At 42.5% G+C, this 26025-nt stretch overlaps 1 protein-coding gene across 3 annotated transcripts in view; it reads left to right on the top strand.

Annotated features, from left to right (window-relative positions):
* The first annotated feature begins 1141 nt into the window (after positions 1–1141).
* The window catches only part of LOC120981013 (vascular endothelial growth factor A-like), an 89860-nt gene continuing 64976 nt past the window's right edge, over positions 1142–26025 (top strand). For 2 of the 3 annotated variants that reach the window (XM_040410462.1, XM_040410459.1), the window contains exons 1-2: positions 1142–1496; positions 1655–1827. In XM_040410462.1, the coding sequence (XP_040266396.1) occupies positions 1762–1827 (66 nt within the window). In that variant the 5' untranslated portion in view covers positions 1142–1496; positions 1655–1761. The remainder of the gene's footprint in view (positions 1497–1654; positions 1828–26025) is intronic. The other variant, XM_040410460.1, reaches the window with a different exon arrangement.

The following is a 26025-nucleotide window of genomic DNA, read 5'->3' as shown; positions in this document are numbered from 1 at the left end:
CTGAATTAAGACAACCCCTTTAAGTCTGGGTGTCCTTGAGTTGACCTTGGAAGAAAGATGGCTGCTATGAGCTGACTTGATGATGTTACCATGGCCATAGGTGATAAATACCTATAGGAGATACCAAGGATTAAATACTGGCTAGCTAGAAACTGTTTGCACAAATGGCCACTAGATGTAGCTATAGCAGCATGACTACAAGTGAAATAAATTGACACAACAGATAGCTGTGGAAGGTATGACAACACAATTTAAGAAGTGAATATAATGCAGAGTGAGAATTGTGTCTGTATAAAGGCAACCTGTCCCGGAATAGAAATCATCTGAGCGAGTGCTGCATCCATAGAGACTGAACCAGCAAGGACTGCTGGGAGATTTGGGCTCTGTGTGAACGGAAATTGTGAAAGAAGCTCTTTACTATAACACAGGCGGTAACTGAGGATAAGTAGAAGAACAAGCAGACAATGTGTTTAAACAGTTACTCAACTCTTTATGTAGATTAATTCTACATGCAAACAGGGAAAGGTGCCAGAGGTAGACGTTCACTTATTGTGAATACTGCGAGCATGTAAGTCAAAGGCTGAGTGATTAACTTCCAGAACTTCTTACTCTGTAAGGCTACTTTCACACTAGTGTTTGTAGTTCAGCAAGGGGTTCAGCAAAAAACGCTTCTATCACTGATAATACAACCATCTGCATCCGTTATGGATCCGGTTGTATTATCTGTAACATTGCCAAGACGGATCCGTCATGAACTCCACTGAAAGTCAATGGAGGACGGATCCGTTTTCTATTGTGTCAGAGAAAACTGATCAGTCCCCATTGGCTTGCATTGTGTGTCATGCCGGATCTGTCTTTCTCAGCATCCCAGGATGGAAGGAAAACTACAACATGTTGCGGTTTCCTCTCCGGTCTGGGAACACAACTAAAGGAACGGAATGCATTTTGGAGCATTTTGTTCTGTTCAGTTCAGTTTTGTCGCCATTGACCATAAATGGGGACAAAACTGAAGCGTTTTTGTTTTTTAAATGCTAGTGTGAAATTACTGTTCTCAGAGATGGGTGTAAATCTGTGTCATGCGTGCATTGAGTCACCAGCACATGCACATTAGGAGTCGCTCTCTTTACACACATGTAGTTCAAACAGTGGCTGTCAGAATGTGCTGTGCTGTCCATTCCTGGGTGCACGGGGTGCGAGGGCTCGCCCAGCTCTCCCTCTACACATCCAAACCAGCGCTGGTTTCATCTGTGGATCCCTCCTATCCACCACCCTCTGCTTATCTGTCTATCTCCTCTACCTTTCTGTGTGAAGAGTCAGGACCTCCAGTGTCCTGCCCGCTACAAGTTCTATAGACAGCAGATCACAAGGAGAGAAGAGAGGATACAGACAAAGGGGAGGAAACAGGGGGAGAGACAAGGGAACAGAATGAGAGAAGCAGAAAAGGAAGGAGAAGCGCTCAATCCATACACATTCTTCTATGGCACACGCAAATCCTGGTAATTGGGACTATTTTCTCTTGGACAAGGAATGTTGTGTTTGCTTTGTGAGAGTTTACATGGGATGGGGGGCTGGACCCTTTGGAATAACTATGTCCCTGTCTAACCAGCCTTTCTCACTTTGTCCTTGTCCCTCTCTTACCTTCTCTATTGAGCAGACTGTGCACGTGAATGAATCTGCATAGAAAAGACGCCGACGCACGACTGCCTTGCAAGGTGTAGGATTGGCTTCTAAGAACAGGATCTGAGATACCCATCCAGTAAAATGGACTGTGTGATTGGAAGCTCTCTCGTGTGGTTTTCCGTCCTCTTACACTGTATCCTGACTCCGGTAAGCGTAAAAAATGATTTAATATACTGTATTCCGACTCCAAGCAGTGCTACAGATGTAGCAGTGCTGAGTTTGTCATTTGGGACAACTATATCAGAATGTGTTTTAAGTGGTATTCGACAGAATTTAAGATACATGCATTATCTTAAAGGGGTTGTCTCCCTTCAGCAAATGGCATTTATCACGTAGGGAAAGTTAACACAAGGCACTTACTAATGTATTGTGATTGTCCATATTGCCTCCTGTGCTGACTTGATTCATTTTTCCATTGTATTATACACTGGTTGTTTCCAGGGGTAGTGCGGATACAAGGTGGCCGGGATGGGCGCTTCTGCGCATGTGTGCCTATGCATGCTCCCATGGTCCCGGACACCAGAGAGGTTGGCACTTTTTCCTATACTGTATAAGCACGACCACAGCTGATGGATTGCAGGGTGGTCGTAACCACTGGATATGAGCAGTGTATAATGTGATGGAAAAATGAATCAAGCCAGCACAGGAGGCAATATGGACACTCACAGTACATTAGTAAGTGGCTTGTATTAACTAAGTGAGACAGCCCTTTTAACTCTGAGAGCTATCACTGTGCACAGTATTAAAGAAACCTATGACACAATCAGCTGTTCTAGGTACAACCTGATACACTGCACTGTATCCTGAATGCAGGGACTCGGGTGATTGTCTTGTCTGATGACAGAGCCCTACACAACCAGGAGAATGTACGTGCAACTGTCAACTAGCTTGAAGAACTGTTCAGAGAATGGGAACCTTTCCTCTGACCACCCGCTTTTTTAAGGGACAGTCCAACTTTTTGGTCCACCTGACCCCCTTTCAGTAGAATGGGTTTATCTGCTTAACTTGTTTTACCTTGCTTTGAAGAGAGAGATATGCAGTCTGATAACCTCTAATCCTACAAATGGATAATTGCAATAGCAATCCGCCTGAAGGTTATTACGCTGCGATGTGCGCCTTCCTTATTAGAGATGATGGAAAATTCTATTCTCCGAGATCCGAATCAGACTAGTTTGCTGCAAATCTCAAACTGGACAAATCAGCTCTGCCAGGTCTGTCTGAGATACTTAGCTGAGTACAGCTACTCCTAAATGCCTGTACAGTGATGCAGCGGGAGTCATTTCCATATAAAAGGGGGTCATTATAAAGGGGTAATTATAAACTATATAAAGGGGGTCATTTATCATTGAGATTGTTTTTGTTACTTTGAAGTTTGCTTTTGCATTGTGTGGTTGAACCAAATTTATGCACAGTTTTCAAGTATTTGGTGCAACTGCATTGTGTTGTATGACTCAGTCCTAAGAAATATACCAGGAGGCTGCCTGGCGTAGAATGTGACTTTTTTTTTACACTTCTGCACCATTTCTAGTGTCGCAGACAGTAAATGTGCTGTAATCCAGGTCTAATCTCACTTTGCTTTAAACATAGACCACATTGAAAAGTGGCTTGCAGATATGTCGCAAAAAAGTAGCAATTGGCATGTTGTTCAACATTTATAAACCAAAAAACTGACATATCTGGTTTGATAAATGACCCCATATATAGATAGATACAGTCCTGATCAAAAGTTTAAGACCACTTGAAAAATGGCAAAAAATCATATTTAGCATGGCTGGATCTTAACAAGGTTCCAAGTAGAGCTTCACCATGCAACAAGAAGAAATGGGAGTGAGACAAAACATTTTTTGAACATTCAATTTAATGAAAACAACAAATAAACTGAAGCAGACTGTTTTTCAGCTGATCAAAAGTTTAGGACCACATGCCTTTAAAAGGCCAAATCTGTGCAAAGATGTGGATTCATTGTCATTTTCTGTCAGGTAGTCACACGTTGTGATGGCAAAGGCAAAAAAACTCCCTTTTTGAACGTGGTCGGGTTGTTGAACTGCATAAGCAGGGTCTCTCACAGCGCGCCATCGCTGCTGAGGTGGGACGCAGTTAAGACAGTCATTTGGAATTTCTTAACCCCTTAAGGATGCAGGGCGTACCGGTACATCCTAACTTTAAATGAAGATTGCGTGGGTTAATGGGAACGGGATGCCGGCTGAAATCATTCAGCCGGCATCCTGTCACAACGCCAGGGGGGGTCATGTGACCCCCCCCCCCTATCGGCGATCGCTGCAAACCGCAGGTCAATTCAGACCTGCAGTTTGCTGCTCTTTCTGCAGTTTCTGATCCCCGCGGTCCCTGACCGCGGGGATCAGAAACTTTAGTGTCCCTCAAATATAGATTTTCCACCCCCCCTGCACCCCTGCGTGATTTTTTTGCCGGCGGGTGGTGCAGGGGGGGGGGGGGGGGAAGTTGTGGGCGGTGCGGGAGGCGGGATTGCGATCCCCGCCCGCCTCCTCTTGAAAATTCGTTGGTGGCCAGTGGGTATACCAGGGTGTCAGCACATTGCTGACACCCTGGTATAAACTGCTGACATCTGCAGATTTCAGCCGTTTAACCCTTTCCATACAGCGGTCCGTACGGACCACTGTATGGAAAAAGTTAACAGTAAGAGGGAGCTCTCTCCCATCGGGGGGCTGCAGTGCCTTTGCAGCCCCCCGATGGAGAGAGCTCCCTGACAGCCCCCCGACAGCCCCGTCCTTACCCTTCCCCGTCTGCGAAGTTCTGACCACTACTGAGCAGACGGAAGATTCCCATGGCAACAGGACGCAGTCTCAGGCATCCTGCTGTCCATGGTGCTGAACAGATCTGTGCTAAAGGCAGAGATCTGTTCAGACAAAGTGTAAGTAAAATACAGTACAAAACACTATATAGTGTACTGTATTATACAGACATCAGACCCACTGGATCTTCAAGAACCAAGTGGGTCTGGGTCAAAAAAAGTAAAAAAAAGTGAAAAAAAAGTAAAAATCAAAAAACTGAAAAAAATAAAATTCCCTACACATGTTTGGTATCGCTGCGTCTGTAACGACCTGATCTATAAAACGGTCATGTTACTTTCCCCGCACGGTGAACACCATAAAAATAAAAACTACTAGGAAATTGAAATTTGAACCACCTTACTTCCCAAAAAAGGTAATAAAAGTGATCAAAAAAGTCGCATGTACGCCAAAATAGTACCAATCAAACCGTCATCTCATCCCGCAAAATCATACCCTACCCAAGATAATCGCCCAAAAACTGAAAAAACTATGGCTCTTAGACTATGGAAACACTGAAACATGATTTTATTTTTTATTTTTTTTGTTTCAAAAATGAAATCCTTGTGTAAAACTTAAATAAATAAAAAAAAGTATACATATTAGGTATCGCCGCGTCTGTATCGACCGACTCTAAAAATATCACATGACCTAACACCTCAGATGACCGCCGTAAAAAAATAAAAACGGTGTAAAAAAAAAACATTTTTTGTCATCTTACGTCACAAAGTGTAATGGCAAGCGATCATATGCACCCCAGAATAGTGCCAATCAAACCGTCATCCCACAAAAAAATTAGACCCTACTTAAGATAATCGCCCAAAAACTTAAAAAACTATGGCTCTTAGACTATGGAGACACAAACATTTTTTTTTTGTTTTAAAAATGAAATCATTGTGTAAAACTTAAATAAAAAAATAAAAAATTGTATACATATTAGGTATCGCCGCGTCCGTGACAACCTGCTCTATAAAATTACCACATGATCTAACCTGTCAGATGAATGTTGTAAATAACAAAAAAAGTGGCAAAAAATCTATTTCTTGTTACCTTGCCGGACAAAAAAGTGTAATATAGAGCAACCAAAAATCATATGTACCTTAAACTAGTACCAACAAAACTGCCACCCTATCCCGTAGTTTCTAAAATGGGGTCACTTTTTTTTGGAGTTTCAACTCTGGGGGTGCATCAGGGGGGCTTCTAATGGAACATGGTGTAACAAAAAACAGTCCAGCAAAATCTGCCTTCCAAAAACCGTATGGCATTCCTTTCCTTCTGCACCCTGCCGCGTGCCCATACAGCGGTTTACGACCACATATGGGGTGTTTCTGTAAACTACAGAATCAGGGCCATAAATATTGAGTTTTGTTTGGCTGTTAACCCTTGCTTTGTAACAGGAAAAAAAATATTAAAATGGAAAATCTGCCAAAGTGAAATTTTGAAATTGTATCTCTTTTTTCCATTAAATCTTGTGCAACACCTAAAGGGTTAACAAAGTTTGTAAAAAAAACGTTTTGAATACCTTGAGGGGTGTAGTTTCTTAGATGGGGGTCACTTTTATGGAGTTTCTACTCTAGCGGTGCATCAGGGGGCCTTCAAATGGGACATGGTGTCAAAAAACCAGTCCAGCAAAATCTGGCTTCCAAAAAACCATACTGCGCACCTTTCCCTCTACGCCCTACTGTGTGCCCATACAGTAGTTTACAGCCACATATGGGGTGTTTCTGTAAACGGCAGAGTCAGGGCAATAAAGATAGTCTTGTTTGGCTGTTAACCCTTGCTTTGTTAGTGGAAAAAATGGGTTAAAATGGAAAATTAGGCAAAAAAATGATTCTCAAATTTCATCCCCATTTTCCAATAACGCTTGTGCAACACCTAAAGGGTTAACTAAGTTTGTAAAATCAGTTTTGAATACCTTGAGAGGTGTAGTTTTTTAGAATAGTTCATTTTTAGGCGGTTTCTATTATGTAAGCCTCGCAAAGTGACTTCAGACCTGTGGTGGTCCCTAAAAATTGGGTTTTTGTAAATTTCTGAAAAATTTCAAGATTTGCTTCTAAACTTCTAAGCCTTGTAACATCCCCAAAAAATAAAATATAATTCCCAAAATTCTACAGACATGAAGTAGACATATGGGGAATGTAAATTCATCACAATTTTTGGGGGTATTACTATGTATTACAGAAGTAGAGAAACTGAAACTTTGAAATTTGCAAATTTTTCGAAATTTTTGGTAAATCTGGTATTTTTTTATGCAAAAAATCAACTTTTTTGACCCAATTTTAGCAGTGTCATGAAGTACAATGTGACGAAAAAAAAAAAATCTCAGAACGGCCTGGGTAAGTCAAAGCGTTTTAAAGTTATCGGCACTTAAAGTGACACTGGTCAGATTTGCAAAAAATGGCCAAGTCCTTAAGGTGAAATAGGGCTGAGTCCTTAAGGGGTTAAAGGGCTTCTGTCACCCCACTAAACTTTTTTTTTTTTTTCATACATACTGTAATCATTTCGATTCAGTAGATTGTTAAAAACGTATTTTTAAAATATGCAAATTACCTTGCTACCAGCAAGTAGGGCGGCTACTTGCTGGTAGCAGCCGCATCCTCCTATCCTAAAGACGCCCCCTCCGCATGTTGATTGACAGGGCCAACGGACGGGATCGTCCTCTGGCTGGTCCTGTCTGCTATCAAGATCTCGTGCCTGTGCCGTAACTGTATTCAGTTGGCGCAGGCGCACTGAGAGGAGGACTCTCAATGCGCCTGCGCCGATGACGTCATAAAGTACACCCGGAAGAGAAGATGCCGGGATCGTTGGGAGGCCGCCCTACTTGCTGGTAGCAAGGTAATTTGCATATTTTAAAAATACGTTTTTAACATAATCTACTAAACCAAAATGATTAATTACAGTATGTATGAAAAAATCGCAGTATAGGGATTATAAATAACCAAAAAAAAATAAATGTTTAGTGGGGTGACAGAAGCCCTTTAAATTCTTAAATGATCCTGAGGGTTATGGAACAAAAAAGTCAAGTGGAAGACCCCAAAAAATTTCATCAGCACTGAGCCGGAGGATCCAATTGGCTGTCCGTCAAGACACTGGACGATCCTCGACCCAAATTAAGGCCCTTACTGGTGCTGACTGCAGCGCCATAACCATCAGACGACATCTGAGACTGAAGGGCTTCAAAAACAAAAAACGTCTTCAAAGACCTTGTCTCCTTGAACGCCACAGAACTGCTCCTTTGGACTTTGCAAGAGAGCACCAAATATGGGACATTCAAAGGTGGAAGAAAGTTATATTCTCTGAGAAAAAATGTAACCTTGATGGTCCTGATAGTTTTCAACGTTACTGGCATGACAAGCAGATCCCACCTGAGATGTTTTCTACGCGCCACAGTGGAGGGGGCGCCATAATGGTCTGGGGTGCTTTTTCCTTCAGTGGAACAATGGAGCTTCAGGAAGTGCAGGGGCGTCAAACGGCCGCTGGCTATGTCCAGATGTTGCAGAGAGCATTCCTCATGACTCAGGGCCCTCGTCTGTGTGGTAACGACTCTGTTTTTCAACAGGATAACGCTACAGTACACAATGCCCGCAGGACAAGGGACTTCTTCCAGGAGAATAACATCACTCTTTTGGCCCATCCTGCGTGTTCCCCTGATCTAAATCCAATTGAGAACCTTTGGGGATGGATGACAAGGGAAGTTTACAAAAATGGACAACAGTTCCAGACAGTAGATGGCCTTCGTGCGGCAGTCTTCACCACTTGGAGAAATATTCCCACTCACCTCATGGAAACGCTTGCATCAAGCATGCCGAAACAAATTTTTGAAATGATAAACAATAATGGCGGAGCTACTCATTACTGAGTTCATGTTTGGAAGTTGGATTTCTGTTTTGGGGGGGGTTTAGTTTTTTTTTTGGAGGTATGGTCCTAAACTTTTGATCAGCTAAAAAACAGCCTGTTTCCGTTTATTCGTTGTTTTCATTAAATTGAATGCTCAAAAAATGTTTTGTCTCACTCCCATTTCTTCTTGTTGCATGTTGAACCTCTACTTGGAACCTTGTTAAGATCCAGCCATGCTAAATATAATTTTTTGCCATTTTTCAAGTGGTCTTAAACTTTTGATCAGGACTGTATAATATATGCTATTACGAAGTATGTAAATACATACGTAGATTATTTTATAAGCACTTGTATCCATACACTACACTGAAGTGTAGATGAGTCTGGTGCCCCTGACTGGCCAGTCGAGGTGTGGTCAACATACAAGGAGTTTTATTGAGCATTTATAGTATGAAAACCGGGGACTCAAAAATATCCAGGCTACAAAGTCTTTAAGGCTTGGTTCACATCTGCAGCAGAGGTTCCAGCAGGAGCCTCCCTTGCAGATTCCAGCAAAAAAAGGACTGAATACCACTGTATGCAGTGGTTATATGTCTGTCAGAATACCGGTACCAATGCCAGAAGCCTGATTAGTCAATGGGATCCATTAGGCACAGAAAGTGTATGACATATGCTGGATCTGGCTGTTCTGGGTTTCTGTTCCTATGTCAAAATTTCAGTGCAACTCAACCTAGAGGTTTCTGTGATACAGACCTATTCTTGACTGTCGTGTACATTTCCTGTTTGACACCAGCCAGGAATTAAGCCATTGAGTGGTTACCCCTTTAACCACAAAAATTCTAAAATTTCCAGTCTGATACCCATCATCACCCTTGGCTAAGCTGATTTCAGACAAATTTCTTGAATTCCCTTCTTTTAAATGCAGTTGTCCTACGACTGAACCATTGAAAAACTCACTTTACTTTTTGCAAATAATATACTGAATAAGAAACAAGCCTCAATTCTAAATAAGAAGACATAGAAATAAGAAACCACCCTTAGCACAGTGGTGGCTGAGACATGGGGAGGGGGGGTGGGGTCTGTACCAAGAACTAGTACTGCGTCAACCCTATTAATTATACAAATATTACAGAGATAGCAGAGGTGAGTATGAACTGAGTTAATGGGAATCTGTCACCATGAAAATCCAGTGCAATCTGCAGGCAGCATGATGGACAGCTGGAGGAGTTGAGCGGGTTGATATACACTGCGTGCAGAATTATTAGGCAAATGAGTATTTTGACCACATCATCCTCTTTATGCATGTTGTCTTACTCCAAGCTGTATAGGCTCGAAAGCCTACTACCAATTAAGCATATTAGGTGATGTGCATCTCTGTAATGAGAAGGGGTGTGGTCTAATGACATCAACACCCTATATTAGGTATGCATAATTATTAGGCAACTTCCTTTCCTTTGGCAAAATGGGTCAAAAGAAGGACTTGACAGGCTCAGAAAAGTCAAAAATAGTGAGATATCTTGCAGAGGAATGCAGCACTCTTAAAATTGCAAAGCTTCTGAAGCGTGATCATCGAACAATCAAGCGTTTCATTCAAAATAGTCAACAGGGTCGCAAGAAGCGTGTGGAAAAACCAAGGCGCAAAATAACTGCCCATGAACTGAGAAGTCAAGCGTGCAGCTGCCAAGATGCCACTTGCCACCAATTTGGCCATATTTCAGAGCTGCAACATCACTGGAGTGCCCAAAAGCACAAGGTGTGCAATACTCAGAGACATGGCCAAGGTAAGAAAGGCTGAAAGACGACCACCACTGAACAAGACACACAAGCTGAAACGTCAAGACTGGGCCAAGAAATATCTCAAGACTGATTTTTCTAAGGTTTTATGGACTGATGAAATGAGAGTGAGTCTTGATGGGCCAGATGGATGCGCCCGTGGCTGGATTGGTAAAGGGCAGAGAGCTCCAGTCCGACTCAGACGCCAGCAAGGTGGAGGTGGAGTACTGGTTTGGGCTGGTATCATCAAAGATGAGCTTGTGGGGCCTTTTCGGGTTGAGGATGGAGTCAAGCTCAACTCCCAGTCCTACTGCCAGTTTCTGGAAGACACCTTCTTCAAGCAGTGGTACAGGAAGAAGTCTGCATCCTTCAAGAAAAACATGATTTTCATGCAGGACAATGCTCCATCACACGCGTCCAAGTACTCCACAGCGTGGCTGGCAAGAAAGGGTATAAAAGAAGAAAATCTAATGACATGGCCTCCTTGTTCACCTGATCTGAACCCCATTGAGAACCTGTGGTCCATCATCAAATGTGATATTTACAAGGAGGGAAAACAGTACACCTCTCTGAACAGTGTCTGGGAGGCTGTGGTTGCTGCTGCACGCAATGTTGATGGTGAACAGATCAAAACACTGACAGAATCCATGGATGGCAGGCTTTTGAGTGTCCTTGCAAAGAAAGGTGGCTATATTGGTAACTGATTTGTTGTTTTTGAATGTCAGAAATGTATATTTGTGAATGTTGAGATGTTATATTGGTTTCACTGGTAAAAATAAATAATTGAAATGGGTATATATTTGTTTTTTGTTAAGCTGCCTAATAATTATGCACAGTAATAGTCACCTGCACACACAGATATCCCCCTAAAATAGCTAAAACTAAAAACTACTTCCAAAAATATTCAGCTTTGATATTAATGAGTTTTTTGGGTTCATTGAGAACATGGTTGTTCAATAATAAAATTAATCCTCAAAAATACAACTTGCCTAATAATTCTGCACTCCCTGTATAGTTTTAAGGTAAATGATTCAGTAAAACGTGTAATTTATTAATTTAAAATGGTGCTCTTTCTAGGCTTAAGAGCCATGTGACAGGTAACCCTGCCTCACTATGTATACGGAGGTAGCCGTCAATCACTGATAGGACTGCCCATATGACCCTTAAGCCTAGAAAGAGCAGAGGTTTAAATGAATAAATTACAAGTTATACAGAATTTTTTCCTATAAAAATACATATTAATCTTCTCAGCTCCTTCTGCTCTATAACATGTTGCCTACAGACGGGTACACCACCAATGAGACCAGGTGAGGCGATCACCTCAGGCAGCACCAGGAAGGAGCAAGAGTGGGGCAGCAGAAGGGTCATGGGCATTGAGCGCTTTCATTATGGCAAAGGGGTTAGGTTAATAAATTGGCATGGGGGGGGGGGCGGCGCAGTTTCAGTTTTCGCCGCAGGAAGCAGAAAGGTTAGGTGCACCACTGCCTACAGATTGCACTGCATATTCATGGTGACAGGTTCCCTTTAAGGGTACTTTCCCACTAGTGTTTTTCTTTTCCGGCATAGAGTTCCATTCTAGGGGCTCTATACCGGAAAAGAACTGATCAGGTATATCCCCATGCATTCTGAATGGAGAGTAATCCGTTCAGGATGTCTTCAGTTTGATCGGGCAAAAGATAAAACCAGAGCATGCTACGGTTTTATCTCCGGCGAAAAAAAACTGAAGATTTGCCTGAATGCCTATAGGAATGTATTAGTGTTCAAAAGACCGGAATGCCTGTGAGAAAAAGAAATGCTGGATCCGTTTTGCCGGATGACAACGGAAAGACTGAGCTGGCATTTCAATGCATTTTTCTGACCAGGCATTTTTAAGACTGATCAGGATGCTGATCAGTCTTACTAATGCCATCGGATGGCATACGTTTTGCAGGACCCGGCAGGCAGTTCCGGTGACTGAACTGCTTGCCGGATAAGGCAACGTTTGCTTGCAGTCAATTATAGTAAAAGCACTAAATATTATTATTTATTTTTAAAGCGCCATTCATTCGATGGCGCTGTACATATAAGGGGTATAGATACATGATACACTAAGCATGAACAAGATAAGTTACATACTGGTACAGAAGAAGAGATGGCCCTGCCCACGAAGGCTTACAATTATGTGATATACTTCAGCTACATTTATGAAACCTAGCTAGTCTTAGTAATATATAGTAGCGATGGCCTTGCGGTTCGCCCGGCGGTCGGTTTGCGGCGAACTTTGCGCATTCACGATCCGCTGAACATGCAAACATATGGCGATGTACGCGTGTGCCATATTCTATTGCATTACGCTGAACTTTGACCCATGACACATTCATCAGGTGGGACAGAACAGCCAATTGAGACATTTCAGCACATGGACACACCACCGACCCTATAACAGAACCCGATCTGGCAGCCATTTTACATTATGTGTTTTGCCAGTGTAGAGAGGTTGCGTTTTGGAGCAGGGACAGGCTGTTAGGAACTTAGGGACACCAAACGCTAGCTAATAGGGCCACAAATATCCTTTTAAGGACTGATAACGTTGTGCTATCGATAGGTGTGATACACAAAAGGGTGTGATATACATATAATATACTTTCTAACATAGAAAGTATATTATAGTGCATTTGTATTCTTCCAGAAAATACTGATTGAGGGCTGCGATCTATCAGCTTCCACAAAGTAGTGATAGAGGTTTTCCATATACCTGCGTCCACAAAATTACTGCTCGAGGCTTATATACCAGCTTCAACTAACTGATTGAGACCGTCGATGGACGTCACTTGGGTGCCTACAAGAGGAAAAGGAGGGGAGTTCAGAGGGAGAGATGGAGCAGCAGATATGGAGGAAAAGGAGGAGAATAGGGCAGAACTCGCAGTACACAGGAGGCAAATGGCAGACTGCAAATGTATCTGGAGCGAGACATCCGTCCATGTCACATCTTGCGCTCCCAGGACGCCGGCACGTGGCTCCACAGTGTGGGCTTTTTTTTTTTATGTGTCAGCTTCTGACAATAGTGTTGCCATCTGCAACCTGTGCTGTCAATGTATAATTTGCGGTAAGCCCAACCATCACCTAGGGACAACCGCCTCAAGAAGGCACCTGGCCTCCCATCACCGAGCCAAGTGGGAGCAACGCCATCGGGACCCACAAAGCCACACTCCCGGCGCTCCATGTCCTGCCTCTTCTTCTTCTCCCCTCTCCTCCCATTTGTTCTCCACTCCACCTTCCACCGTGCCGCCGTAGCGTTCATCTGGCACAAGGCAGGCTTCCGTGGCCAAAATGTTTGAGCGTTAAAAAAAAATAGACACCGGATAATCCTCGTGCCGAATGGCTGACCGCTGGCTTGTCGTAACTGCTAGCCCGCCAACTAATGCCATACAAATTGGTGGACTCTGAGGGCTTTAGATAATTTGTGGTCATTGGCACACCGCAATGGAAGGTCCGCGGAAGGAAATATTTCACCCTGTAGCTGGCCAGCTAAGACCTGTCCTAGGTTGCTAGTATAGCTTATATGTGTATACAGCTAGATCTGCTAATAGCCTTAATGCAGTTCCTATATTTATGTGTTAAAGACAAAAGCAGAGTTATTTACTGTGACATCATGTTTTGGATGTCATATATCTGTTATTTTTTGTGTTCACAGAAGCAGAAAAAGCTAATATGCTTTTAAGATTCATTTTGTAAGGTAAGCTCAGTGACCCAGCAGAAACAACAAAGCATAGTGTTAATCTGTTGTTGCTGGTCAGAAGCCTAGACCAATCACAGCCAGCGTCTCACACAGCAAGAGTTTTCACCAATCACAGCCAGCCTCACACACAGCCTGTCTGGGAATTTCCCTAGCAGTAGCTGCTAGAATAATTATTCACCAGAGACAGGAGCTGAAGAGACATTCACTCCACTGAGAGCTGTGTTTTTATGGAAGCAGAGAGGCCAAAATAGGTATTTAAATCAGTTATATAATGTTCCTACTGTTAGTATAGTGATTTCAACTGTATACTGAACGAGTTATGTGTTTACTTACAGTTCCACCAAACACAAATTGCAAGGTACAAATTGCAAGCTACAATTGCAATCTACAAAGTTCACGATTCAAATTCCATATTGCAATCCAAATTGCATACAACCATAACAGATCATACTCAACCAATCTGCAAATAGTTACAGTACTGCAAACTGCAAACCCAGTTTAGCCAGAGAGATCATAAAGTGTTTAAATAACTTAAAGTGAGAGTACAGATACTCAAGAGAGAAATATATCCACCATTTTATGTTGAATGACAAGATTGAACAGTTGAACCACCATCTTAATCATACCGCCATTTTGTGATATCCTTTCAACACGTGTTATGTACATGGACTATCTGCTGCGGAGGCGGCAGTGTTATATGAAGAAAAGTTGAAGTTAATAAAGAAGTTATTTCAAGCATTTGGTGTGCTATTTAAACCTACTGTTTCCATAGAATGGCGCTAGAGCAACTACAGAGTAACAGACAGTCTGGTTAGACTAAAAACCAGAGATATCAAAATTTTTCTAATGCCACAGGGCAAAAGACACTTCATAGTTCTGCACCTGCCACAGTGGAACTATTGCCCTCATAGTGTGAAGTGATAGCGCTCCTCAACTTGCAAAGTAAGCAGCGCAGCATCAGCATATACTGCCGCTCAGCAACTGTTCCCTGAATGAGCAAGCAAAGACACCTCAGCGGAGCTACCATAAAGGCCATAGAACGTGCGCATTAGTCAAACTGCAGCCGACTCTTAAAGTGTCAGAACGGCAAAGTCAAGATAGTCAGAGAGAGCACCAACCCTCCTGCAATCCTTATAGAGAGAAAGACTCATGGTGGGAGGTGAAAGTCCAGAGCTAAAGTGCCTGCACCGCTATCCATGGAGAGACCACGTACTGCAGTCAGCTAGTTTCCCGCCACTAGGCCCATAGCCTGCAGCAGCGTATCGAAGCCAGCGCATCACAAGTCATCACAGATCATTGCACGTCATCACAGGGCATCGCAACTCAGCCCAAACAGATGAACTAAGACGTTCATCACGTGCCAGAAAACCGACCCAGAAGATACTGGAAAATTTGGAGCAAGAAGCAGCATTAAAAGGAAAAAAGTTTACCAGAATGTATGAGAAGTGGAAATGATACATTAAAGGCATTCATGGAAAGTTAAAACAAAAAAGTATAAAAGGGAACTGTAATGACCGACGTCACGCACAGGGAGTTAAACAGGGAAAGCCCTGCCCAAGGGAGAGGGAAAGGTGGTGACCCCTAACTCACCTTGCGGCTGGCACCTGACTGCCCTGACGTCCCTAGACGGGTTCCTCACCCGTGCGGCGATCGCGTGCCTAAACCCTGGCTTTCCCTAATATGAGCCCTGGATAGTGAACAGGCCGGTGGGATCGCTAGTCCACACCACTATCACTAAGAGGGAAACGCCAAGGAGAGGACAGACAAAACATACAAACGCATACACCCAGGTGGGCGACCACAATAAACCAAAAAGGTCCAACAGGGATCTGGAGGGTAGCGTACTGGACCAACTACCAGCGAACGCAGCAACACAGCTCCAGAAGGTCAGAATAGATGTCCAGGCAGGAAGCTCTATCTCTGGCAACCAGAGAAGTGTGAGAGAGAAATATAAGGAGGTCTGGGAGTGCTGGACAAGGAACAGCTGAGGAGAAGGAGCTACGGATCCCTGAGTGAGCCAAAAGGGTTTGCTAAGCAAACCCAGAAAGCTACCATAAGGAAAACAGCCCTATCTTAAATAGAGCGTGCAGCCAACCGCTGCGACTTCCTGACCCCGGGTATAACGGAGTCAGGCGTGGTCCTCGACACCCTCGTGACAGTAACTTGAGTGATATGATAGAGACGGTAGAATAATCTGAATCAGAGCTTATGGCAGCAAATGTCAACTTGTGGTCGCTTAAGACCCCTTCCCAGGACATTGTAAGGAACATGGACACATGTATTGCAGTCACTAAAGATTTAGTAAAGCTTATGAGAGATCTTTAATCTGCAGCTAATTATGATGAAGTTAAAGCAAGAAGTAGAATGAACAAGCTTTTTATGAGACTATGCTAGGTCCTTAGAAGGAACCACAATCTCAAGTGTGACTTCCTTTGCTAGCAGAAGTGTCACCCACATATCAGAGTCCGCAAATACTTCAGCCAAAAGAAAGGAATTAGCTGAACAACTTGCTGTCAAGAAAGCAGAAATTGAAATGGAAGCTGCCATCGAGGCGCATCGCCAACTGATCGCTGAAAAGGATGCACAATGCCATCAGATGGAAGCTGAAATGGATGCACAGCACCAACAGATGAAAAGTCTGGAAAGGCAAAAAGAAGTTAAGATCATAGAAGCTAGACTCAGAGTACACGAAGAGGATATGAATCAGAGTAGTCATAGGTTCAAATCTGTTCTAAGTGAAGCAGCAGACTCCTACTTTCCTACTTACGCCCATGAGAAAGGAAGGGAATCTCCAGTATTAATTGAAAGAATAAGTTATTATCCTTCCATCCCTGCTCAGAAAAACACCTTCAAGAATTTACCTTCTATCGCTACCAGAAAAGATAAAGAAAAGGATTCGCCTAATTCAGAACTAATTGAGAAAATAGAACCGGATGATTCTATTCCTAGATGTCACGGCAATGTTCAGGAGAGTGTTATAACTATTGTCCCAACAGGACAACCGAGAACAGTCCTCTCTAGACTTCTCATGCCGGAACCCACTGTATTTTCAGGAGACGTACTGAAATTAATCGAGTGGAAGGCAAGTTTTGAAATGATCATTGAGTTATTCTTCCTTCAGAGATATGTTGGTGGGGAAGCAAAGAAAGTTCTTCAAGGTAACTTCTATAGAAAAGACAAAGAAGCCTACAAGCAAGCTTGGGAAAAATTATATGAAAGATATGGTCATCCTTTCTTAGTACAAAGAGCTTTTAGAGAAATTGAATAATTGGCCTAAAATAAGTCCTAAAGAACACTTCAGACTCCAAGAGTACGGTGACTTCCTGCAAGCATGCAGCAATGCCATCCCACACGTTCAAGGACTGGAAGTACTGAACGACTATCTAGAAAATCACAGGATGCTAACTAAGCTACCTGAAGTGGCTTCTGGATGGAATCGCTATGTGACTGAACAGTTAGATCTAGGCAAGAACTTCCCAAGTTTTAAAGAGTTCTCTGACTTCGTCAATAGGAAATCACGGATAGCATGTAATCCAGTAACCTCATCTTAAGTCTTAAAATCCTTAGAAGAAAGGCCTGCAAGAGCGATTAAACGTGCAAGAGCAACTAGCTTTGCAACCAACACAGCAGATAAAGGTCCAGATACCTACGAGAGCAAGTTCAGTCACTACTGGGATCAGTAGAGAGACAGAACCGACAAATCTTCAGACTACAAGTGTATGTTATGTGGAGAGAACCACTCCATACAGAAGTGCAAACAATTGAAGGTGAAGTCCCCAGAAGAAAATAAAATATTTGTGCTGGATAACCAACTGTTTCGGATGTATAAGAAAAGGCCATGTTACTAAGGAGTGTAAGAAAAAGGCCACATGCAGCGTTTGCAAAGGATGCCATCTTACACCACTACATGAAGAACATCCAAAGAAGGATAAATCCTCAATACCTAAAGAAACTAAGGAAGAAAATAAAGTATCGGTATTCTTTTGCAGAGTGAGGGAAGGGGAAAGCAATGGCACATCAATGGTTGTACCAGTGTGCATTTCAAATACTAAAAGGAGTAACAAGAAGGTATACACCTATGCGCTACTGGATGCCCAGAGTGACGTCACCTTCATTGATCAAGAAATTACAAATGGCTACAGAACCAGTGAAGCTCAAACTCGCCACAATGACGGGGAGAGACACATTAAACAGTCAAAGGGTCAAAGGACTGAGAGTTAGAGAACTTCATTCAAACTGCACATTAGATCTACCTCCAGCTTATACAAAAGACTATATACTTCTAGATCGAGATCGCATACCTACCTGTGAAACAGCCAATGAATGGGAACACCTATTTGTCATATCTCATGAAATGTCCCCACTGAAGGAGTTTGGTGTTGGACTGTTGATAGGCTATGATTGTCCCGAAGCCTTGGTACCACGAAAGGTAATCACAGGAGGAAAGGGTGAACCCTACGCTGTTCAAACTGATCTAGGGTGGGGTGTTTTTGGAGGAAAACAGCAGATCGCAAACTCAAGACAGGTGACAGGGTTGTGTCATCGATTAACTGTCCAAGAGTTACCAACTGTAAGTCCAGCAAAAGTAATCCGACTTTGCAGACACAAGTTCTAAAGAAAAGAGTGTATCTCAAGAAGACATAAAGTTCATACACACTCTAGAAGAAAGTATTCAGCAGAATCAACAAGATTATCTTGAAATGCCCTTACCTTTTAGAGAACGACCTCGTCTGCCAAATAACAAATCTTGCCCTAGCAAGATTGACATTTTTTGAAGAAAAAGATGGGAAGAGATCCCAAATTCAAGCAGGATTATTTGAAATTCATGGAAGGCATCCTCGAAGAAGGACATGCAGAGAAAGTTAATAACCAGCCTAAAGAAGTGTGGTACATCCCACATCAAGGTGTTTACCACTCAAAGAAACCAGATAAGATTTAGAGTAGTACTTTATTGCTCAGCAAAGTACAATGGTGTTGCATTGAATGATCATCTACTAAAAGGACCAGATCTTACAAACACTGCCTGGAGTACTCTGTAGATTCAGAAAGTATCCCGTAGCAGTCATATGTGACGTTGAAAAAATGTTCCACCAGTTTCATGTGAAGAATGAAGATAGAGACTTCCTGAGGTTTCTATGGTGGGAGGATGGATATACAGTCGCGGCCAAAAATTTTGAGTGACAAAAATATTAGTTTTCACAAAGTTTGCTGCTAAACTGCTTTTAGATCTTTGTTTCAGTTGTTTCTGTGATGTAGTGAAATATAATTACACGCACTTTATACGTTTCAAAGGCTTTTATCGACAATTACATGACATTTATGCAAAGAGTCAGTATTTTCAGTGTTGGCCCTTTTTCAGGACAATTCGACTGGGCATGCTCTCAATCAACTTCTGGGCCAATTCCTGACTGATAGCAACCCATTCTTTCATAATCACTTCTTGGAGTTTGTCAGAATTAGTGGGTTTTTGTTTGTCCACCCGCCTCTTGAGGATTGACCACAGGTTCTCAATGGGATTAAGATCTGGGGAGTTTCCAGGCCATGGACCCAAAATGTCAATGTTTTGGTCCCCGAGCCACTTAGTTATCACTGTTTCCTTATGGCACGGTGCTGGAAAATGCATTGTTCTTCACCAAACTGTTGGATTGTTGGAAGAAGTTACTGTTGGAGGGTGTTTTGGTACCATTCTTTATTCATGGCTGTGTTTTTGGGCACAATTGTGAGTGAGCCCACTCCCTTGGATGAGAAGCAACCCCACACATGAATGGTCTTCAGGATGCTTTACTGTTGGCATGACACAGGACTGATGGTAGCGCTCACCTTTTCTTCTCCAGACAAGCCTTTTTCCAGATGGCCCAAACAATTGGAAAGAGGCTTCATCGGAGAATATGACTTTGCCCCAGTCCTCAGCAGTCCATTCACCATACTTTCTGCAGAAGATCAATCTGTCCCTGATGTTTTTTTGGAGAGAAGTGGCTTCTTTGCTGCCCTTCTTGACACCAGGCCATCTTCCAAAGTCTTTGCCTCACTGTGCGTGCAGAAGCGCTCACACCTGCCTGCTGCCATTCCTGAGCAAGCTCTGCACTGGTGGCACTCCGATCCCGCAGCTGAATCCTCTTTAGGAGACGATCCTGGCACTTGCTGGACTTTCTTGGACACCCTGAAGCCTTCTTAACAAGAATTTAACCTCTTTCCTTGAAGTTCTTGATCCTATAAATTCTTGATTGAGGTGCAATCTTAGTAGCCACAATATCCTTGCCTGTGAAGCCATTTTTATGCAACTCAATGATGGCTGCACGGGTTTCTTTGCAGGTCACCATGGTTAACAATGGAAGAACAATGATTTCAAGCATCACCCTCCTTTTAACATGTCAAGTCTGCCATTTTAACCCAATCAGCCTGACATAATGATCTCCAGCCTTGTGCTCGTCAACATTCTCACCTGAGTTAACAAGACGATTACTGAAATGATCTCAGCAGGTCCTTTACTGACAGCAATGAAATGCAGTGGAAAGTTTTTTTTGGGATTTAAGTTAATTTTCATGGCAAAGAAGGACTATGCAATTCATGTGATCACTCTTCATAACATTCTGGAGTATATGCAAATTGCTATTATAAAAACTTAAGCAGCAACTTTTCCAATTTCCAATAGTTATGTAATTCTCAAAACTTTTGGCCATGACTGTACAGATACAGAGCCAGCAGAATACAGAATGAAAGTACACTTGTTTGGAGCAGCATCATCTCCAGGTTGCGCCAATTATGGTATGAAGTACCTGGCTAATCAGAATGAAAAGGATTGCCCATCAGCAGCAAATTTTCTGAAGAAAAACTTTTATGTAGATGATGCTCTCAAGTCTAGAGTCTACAGAATCTGCAGTCAAAATAGTGAAGGAAAACCAAGAGTTATGCGCAAGAGGAAACCTGCGCCTTCACAAATTCATCTCAAACAGAGAGGTACTGGAATCCATCAGTGACTCTGAACGTGCAGCAACAATGAAGAATGTAGATCTCAATTATGATCATCTTCCAATTCAGAACGTACTTAGATTGGGATGGAATGTAGAGAACGACGACAAGTTCTTCTTTGAAGTATCTATTGAAGAGAAAGTTGCAACTAGATGAACCATTCTTTCCCCAGTGGCTCAGAGCAAAATAAATACTACAAGAATTATGCAGACAGAAGTTGGGATGGGACGAGCCCATACCTGAAAATTTGAGGCGAAGGTGGGAGAGTTGGATAGGAGACTTGCAAAACGTTCAGATACCCAGATGTTTTGTACCTCATGATTTCGGAAAGTACAAGAAAATAGAACTTCATCACTTTTCAGATGCCAGTAGTTATGGTTATGGTCAGTGCTCCTACATCAGAGTAATAGGAGAAGAAAAGATACACACTGTGCCCTGGTTATGGGGAAGGCCAGAGTTGCACCTACCGGTATTCAGACAATACCAAGACTTGAACTGACAGCAGCTGTTTCAGCATCGGTAAGCAAATTTCTGAGAAGAATTGGAATTGAAAATAGATGAATATTTTTGAACAGGATACATAAGCAACGAAGCTCGAAGATTCCATATCTTTGTTGCCAACAGAGTCGAGAAAATTTGGGAAATAACAAATCTGGAACATTGGCATCACATTGACACAAAGCATAACCCAGCAGATCATGCTTCAAGAGGCCTGAATGTAACAGAATTGAAAAATTCTAATTGGTTCACAGGCCCAGAGTTCCTATGGTAAAAGGAAATCACGCCCAGTAAAGGTTACCCAGAATTGTCTGAGTGATCCAGAAGTAAAAGTTTGTACAAACATTGAGCACTGGTGCCAAGTGTCAAGATGACATACTTGAAAGACTAGCCAGATGTTCAAAATGGAATACAGTCATAAACGTAGTAGCTCGAATTTAACGTTTGGCAAAGGGAATCAGAAAGAAGGAATTGTTGAATGTAGAAGAAAGAATGAAAGCTGAAGAAACAGTCATAAGACTCATTCAACAAAGATTCTACAGTGAAGAGTTAAAGAGACTTAGTCAAGAACCTAAAAGGCTTCCAAACAACCGCCCATTGTACAAGCTTAATCTTGTTCTGCCGGATGGTATACTGAAGGTGGGAGGGAGACTGGAAAATGCATTATCTAGCAGAGTGAAGCATGCAGCAATTCTACCCCAAAACTCTACCTTCACAAGATTGATTATTTATCACTACCACAACATATCCTTGCATCAAGGAAGAAGCTTCACGCAAAGCTGTTTGAGAGAAGGTGGTTACTGGATTGTGAAAGGAAGTAAAGTTATAGCAAAGTATATACGTAAATGTGTAGTCTGCAGAAAGGGACGTAGACCTACAAAAGAACAAAGAATGGTAGATTTACCGGCAGATCGTGTAAACCCATCACCACCATTTCTTTATAGCGGAATGGATTGCTTTGACCCATTCATCACCAAGCAAAACCGCAAGGAGTGTAAGAGATATGGACTAATATTTACATGTCTGAGCTCCAGACCAATTCACCTGGAAATGTTAGAGGATATGTCAACTGACGTATTCATCAACGCCTTAAGATGTTTCATAGCCATTAGAGGTACTGTCAGAGTTTAGATCTGACCAAGGATGAATTGAAGAAAGCGCTAAAAGAGATTGATAAAGAAAAAGTAACTGAGTATTTGTTAGAGTGTTATTTTTCAGTGTGATTTTCATATGTGATTTTCACAAGAAATGCTCCACATGCAAGCCATACAGGAGGAGTTTGGGAAAGACAAATCAGAACTGTGAGAAATGTGTTAAGTTCAGTGTTGAAAAAGAACGCCGGAAGAATAGATGATGCTTCACTTAGGACCCTATTCTATGAAGTAATGTCTATTGTTAACAGTCGTCCACTTACAGTTGATAACATCAACGATCCAACAAGTTTGGAGCCTTTAACTCCCAACCATCTACTTCACCCTAAGTCGGATTACATAGTCACCGCCTGGCAAGTTCACCAAAAAGGATTTATATGCCAGAAGGAGATGGTGAAGAGTTCAATATCTATCAGAACAGTTTTGGAATAGATGGAGAAAAGAGTACTTAGCCAATCTTATGCTAAGAAGTAAACGGCAAACACCCAGAAGAAATGTCCAAGTTAGTGACATAGTGTTAGTGAAAGAAGATGATTTCCCGAGAAGTCAATGGAAATTGGCCAAAGTTCTAGAAGTTCAAAATGATTAAGACAAACTAGTAAGAGTGTTGCTACAAATAGGAGACTCAAAACGTGACAAAGGAAAACGTCTCACTACTTCACTCAAGTTGGAACGTCCGATACAGAAGTTAGTTTTTCTACTTGAGTGATAAAAGACACTTGGAAGTTGAGACCCTATTGGAAAGTTTCTCAAATTCATGTTCAAGTCCTACCACTAAGAACATAGAATTATAGGTAATTTTGGTGGGAGTGTAGCTGTCCAGCTAAGATCTGTCCTAGGTTGCTAGTATAGCTTATATGTGTATACAGCTAGAACTTCTAATAGCCTTAATACAGTTCCTATGTATGTTTTAAAGACAAAAGCTGAGTTATTTACTGTGACATCATGTTTTGGTTGTCATATAACTGTTATATTTTGTGTTCACAGAAGCAGAAAAAGATAATATGCTTTTAAGATTCCTTTTGTAAGGTAAGCTCAGTGACACAGCAGAAACAGAAAGCATAGTGTTAATCTGTTGCTGGGCTGAAGTCTAGACCAATCACAGCCAGCTTCTCACACAGCAAGAATTTTCACCAATCACAGACAGCCTCACACACAGCCTGTCTGGGAATTCCCAGAATCATTATTCACCAGAGGCAGAAGCTGAAGAGACATTCACTCCAGTGAGAGCTGTGTTTTTATAGAAGCAGAGAGGCCAAAATAGGTATTTAAATCAGTTATATAATGTTCCTACTGTTAGTATAGTGATTAGAACTGTATACTGAACCAGTTTACTTAAAGTTCCACCAAACACAAATTGCAAGCTACAATTGCAAACTATAAAGTTCACAATCAAAATTCAAATTCCATATTGCAGTGAGGGGGAAACTCCACACTGAACACAGGAGGGAAGGGGAACAGTAACTTGGCCTGGAAACTAGGGAAGAAACAGGTCACCTCCTAGAAAACCCTAATCCGGGCCCTGACAACCTATCAATATGAATAGACCTTGAAGGTAAGAATATTCATAAGCAGGATACCTAGGCACTGATTTCCCTATAAGGCCCTGGAATAAGTATAGGACCAGAGACAACCCATTCCTCCCAAGATGGACGAATGGAAGTATCTGTCTCAGGTCCAGATACAACAACAGGAAATATAACCAATACAAACGCAACACTAAACTTTTTTGTAGAGATGAAAGAACAGGAACATCAGAGGATCTCACACCAGCTCAGCCAAACCCAAATTAAGCTATCAACCGCATAGTCAGAAGGGTGGGGTGAGACTATAAAGGGTAGAAGTGATGACCACTGAGCAACAGCTGAGAAAAGGGATGTGGTCATTAACCTTATCAACACTGAATCAAGAGAGATCAAGGAGGCTGTTAGATTCCTCCACGCTCAGCCAATCTCCTTGATTTCCTGACATCAGTCACCTGAGGGACCGTGACACACGCCTGCAAAAAGAGGGCGGTTTGAAGATGCATTGGTCACTTCGGATATGAGATCATTCTTGCAAACAACCCATCGACAGCTGCCTTCCGGATCCAGCCTCAGTGAACGCCTAGACCGACAGGTGTCCAACTACATCGGGTTAATGGCCAATGTGGATGCTCTGAGAAGCGAGGAACCCCTTGACAACTGGATGTGCAGGCTTGACCTGTGGCCAGAGCTGTCACAATTTGCCATGGAACTGTTGTCTTTCCCCTCGCCGAGTGTCCTGTTCGAAAGGACGTTCAGCACAGCAGGGGGGATCGTGACAAATAAGCGCATTCGCCTAGCTCACGACAGTGTGGACTACCTCACATTTTTAAAAATGAACGAGGCATGGATCTCGGAGGAATTCAACACCCACATATTTATCCTGTGACCGCCTAAGGTACCTCCAGCCACAGAATCCAAACTTCTTTGCTGTCAGGTGAATGCCTATTGCCTAATTTTTGGGGCCTGTACTGGCCGACCAATACATATTTATCCTGTGACTGCCTAATGCACCTCCAGCCACAGAATCCAAAGTTCTGTCCTGTCAGGTGAATGCCTATTGCCTAATTTTTGGGGCCTGTACTGGCCAACAGTTACATATTTATCCTGTGACCACCTAATGTACCTCCAGCCACAGAATCCAAAGTTCTTTGCTGTCAGGTGAATGCCTATTGCCTAATTTTTGGGACCTGTACTGGCCGACAGTTACATTTTTTTATCTCTAGCCAGATAACCACACCCTTGTCTCACTCCTCTGCCTCTCATTATGGTGGTGTATGAACCGCATTCACCATAAGGACCTTCTAATGTCACAGGGTCATGTGACTGTGCCCCCTTATACACTGCATTGTGCCCTCTCACCACACCCTGTGCAGTGCCTCTAGTCATTCCCTGTACTGTGCCCTCTTATACCCTTATATCCGGTCACGGTATGGCGGTGTTATCCGGTCTCTGTACAGAGGTGTTATCCCGTCAATGTATGGCGGTGGTATCCAATAACTGGATGGCCATAACTATATCCCTTTCTCTGCCCATGCCATCCTTTTTTAGATCTGGCATGAGGGAAAAATATGCAGAGTGCGGTGCTAAGGGCCTTTAGGCCACAATCTGTGTTAGAACTACGCCTAACAGACTTATTTCTATATCATAAATGACCACCTAATTGTATTATAATTCACGGGTGGAGTGCTGCACATTTGTATACATCAAACCGATAGGAAATAATAATTTACTAGGCTCCAGCAGTGCACGTTTTTGAGAGTTTCCCTTTAAGACTCATAAAAATGGACCCTGATTAAAATACATGTGTTTTGTAGGAATTTTTGGCAATGATCCCCCTATATAACTGGTATATCACTGTCTATGTTGTGGTTCTATTTGTGTACTTCTAGTAAGTGTTTGCTGGCTGCAAATATGACCTGAAGGTTTTTCAGGTTCGCCTGACATTAAAGTGAATGTGGCCCGCCGCGAACACGCGGTTCGCGAACATTTGATCGCAAACGCGAGTTCACGAATTGTCCCGGCCGATGTTTGTCCATCACTAATATATAGTATAAGGTAGAATGTTT

Source organism: Bufo bufo, chromosome 10 (assembly GCF_905171765.1).
Source record: "Bufo bufo chromosome 10, aBufBuf1.1, whole genome shotgun sequence".
Taxonomy (NCBI): Eukaryota; Metazoa; Chordata; class Amphibia; order Anura; family Bufonidae; genus Bufo; species Bufo bufo.
The sequence above is the reverse complement of the archived record's forward strand: the minus strand, read 5'-3'. Positions and strand labels throughout refer to the sequence as shown.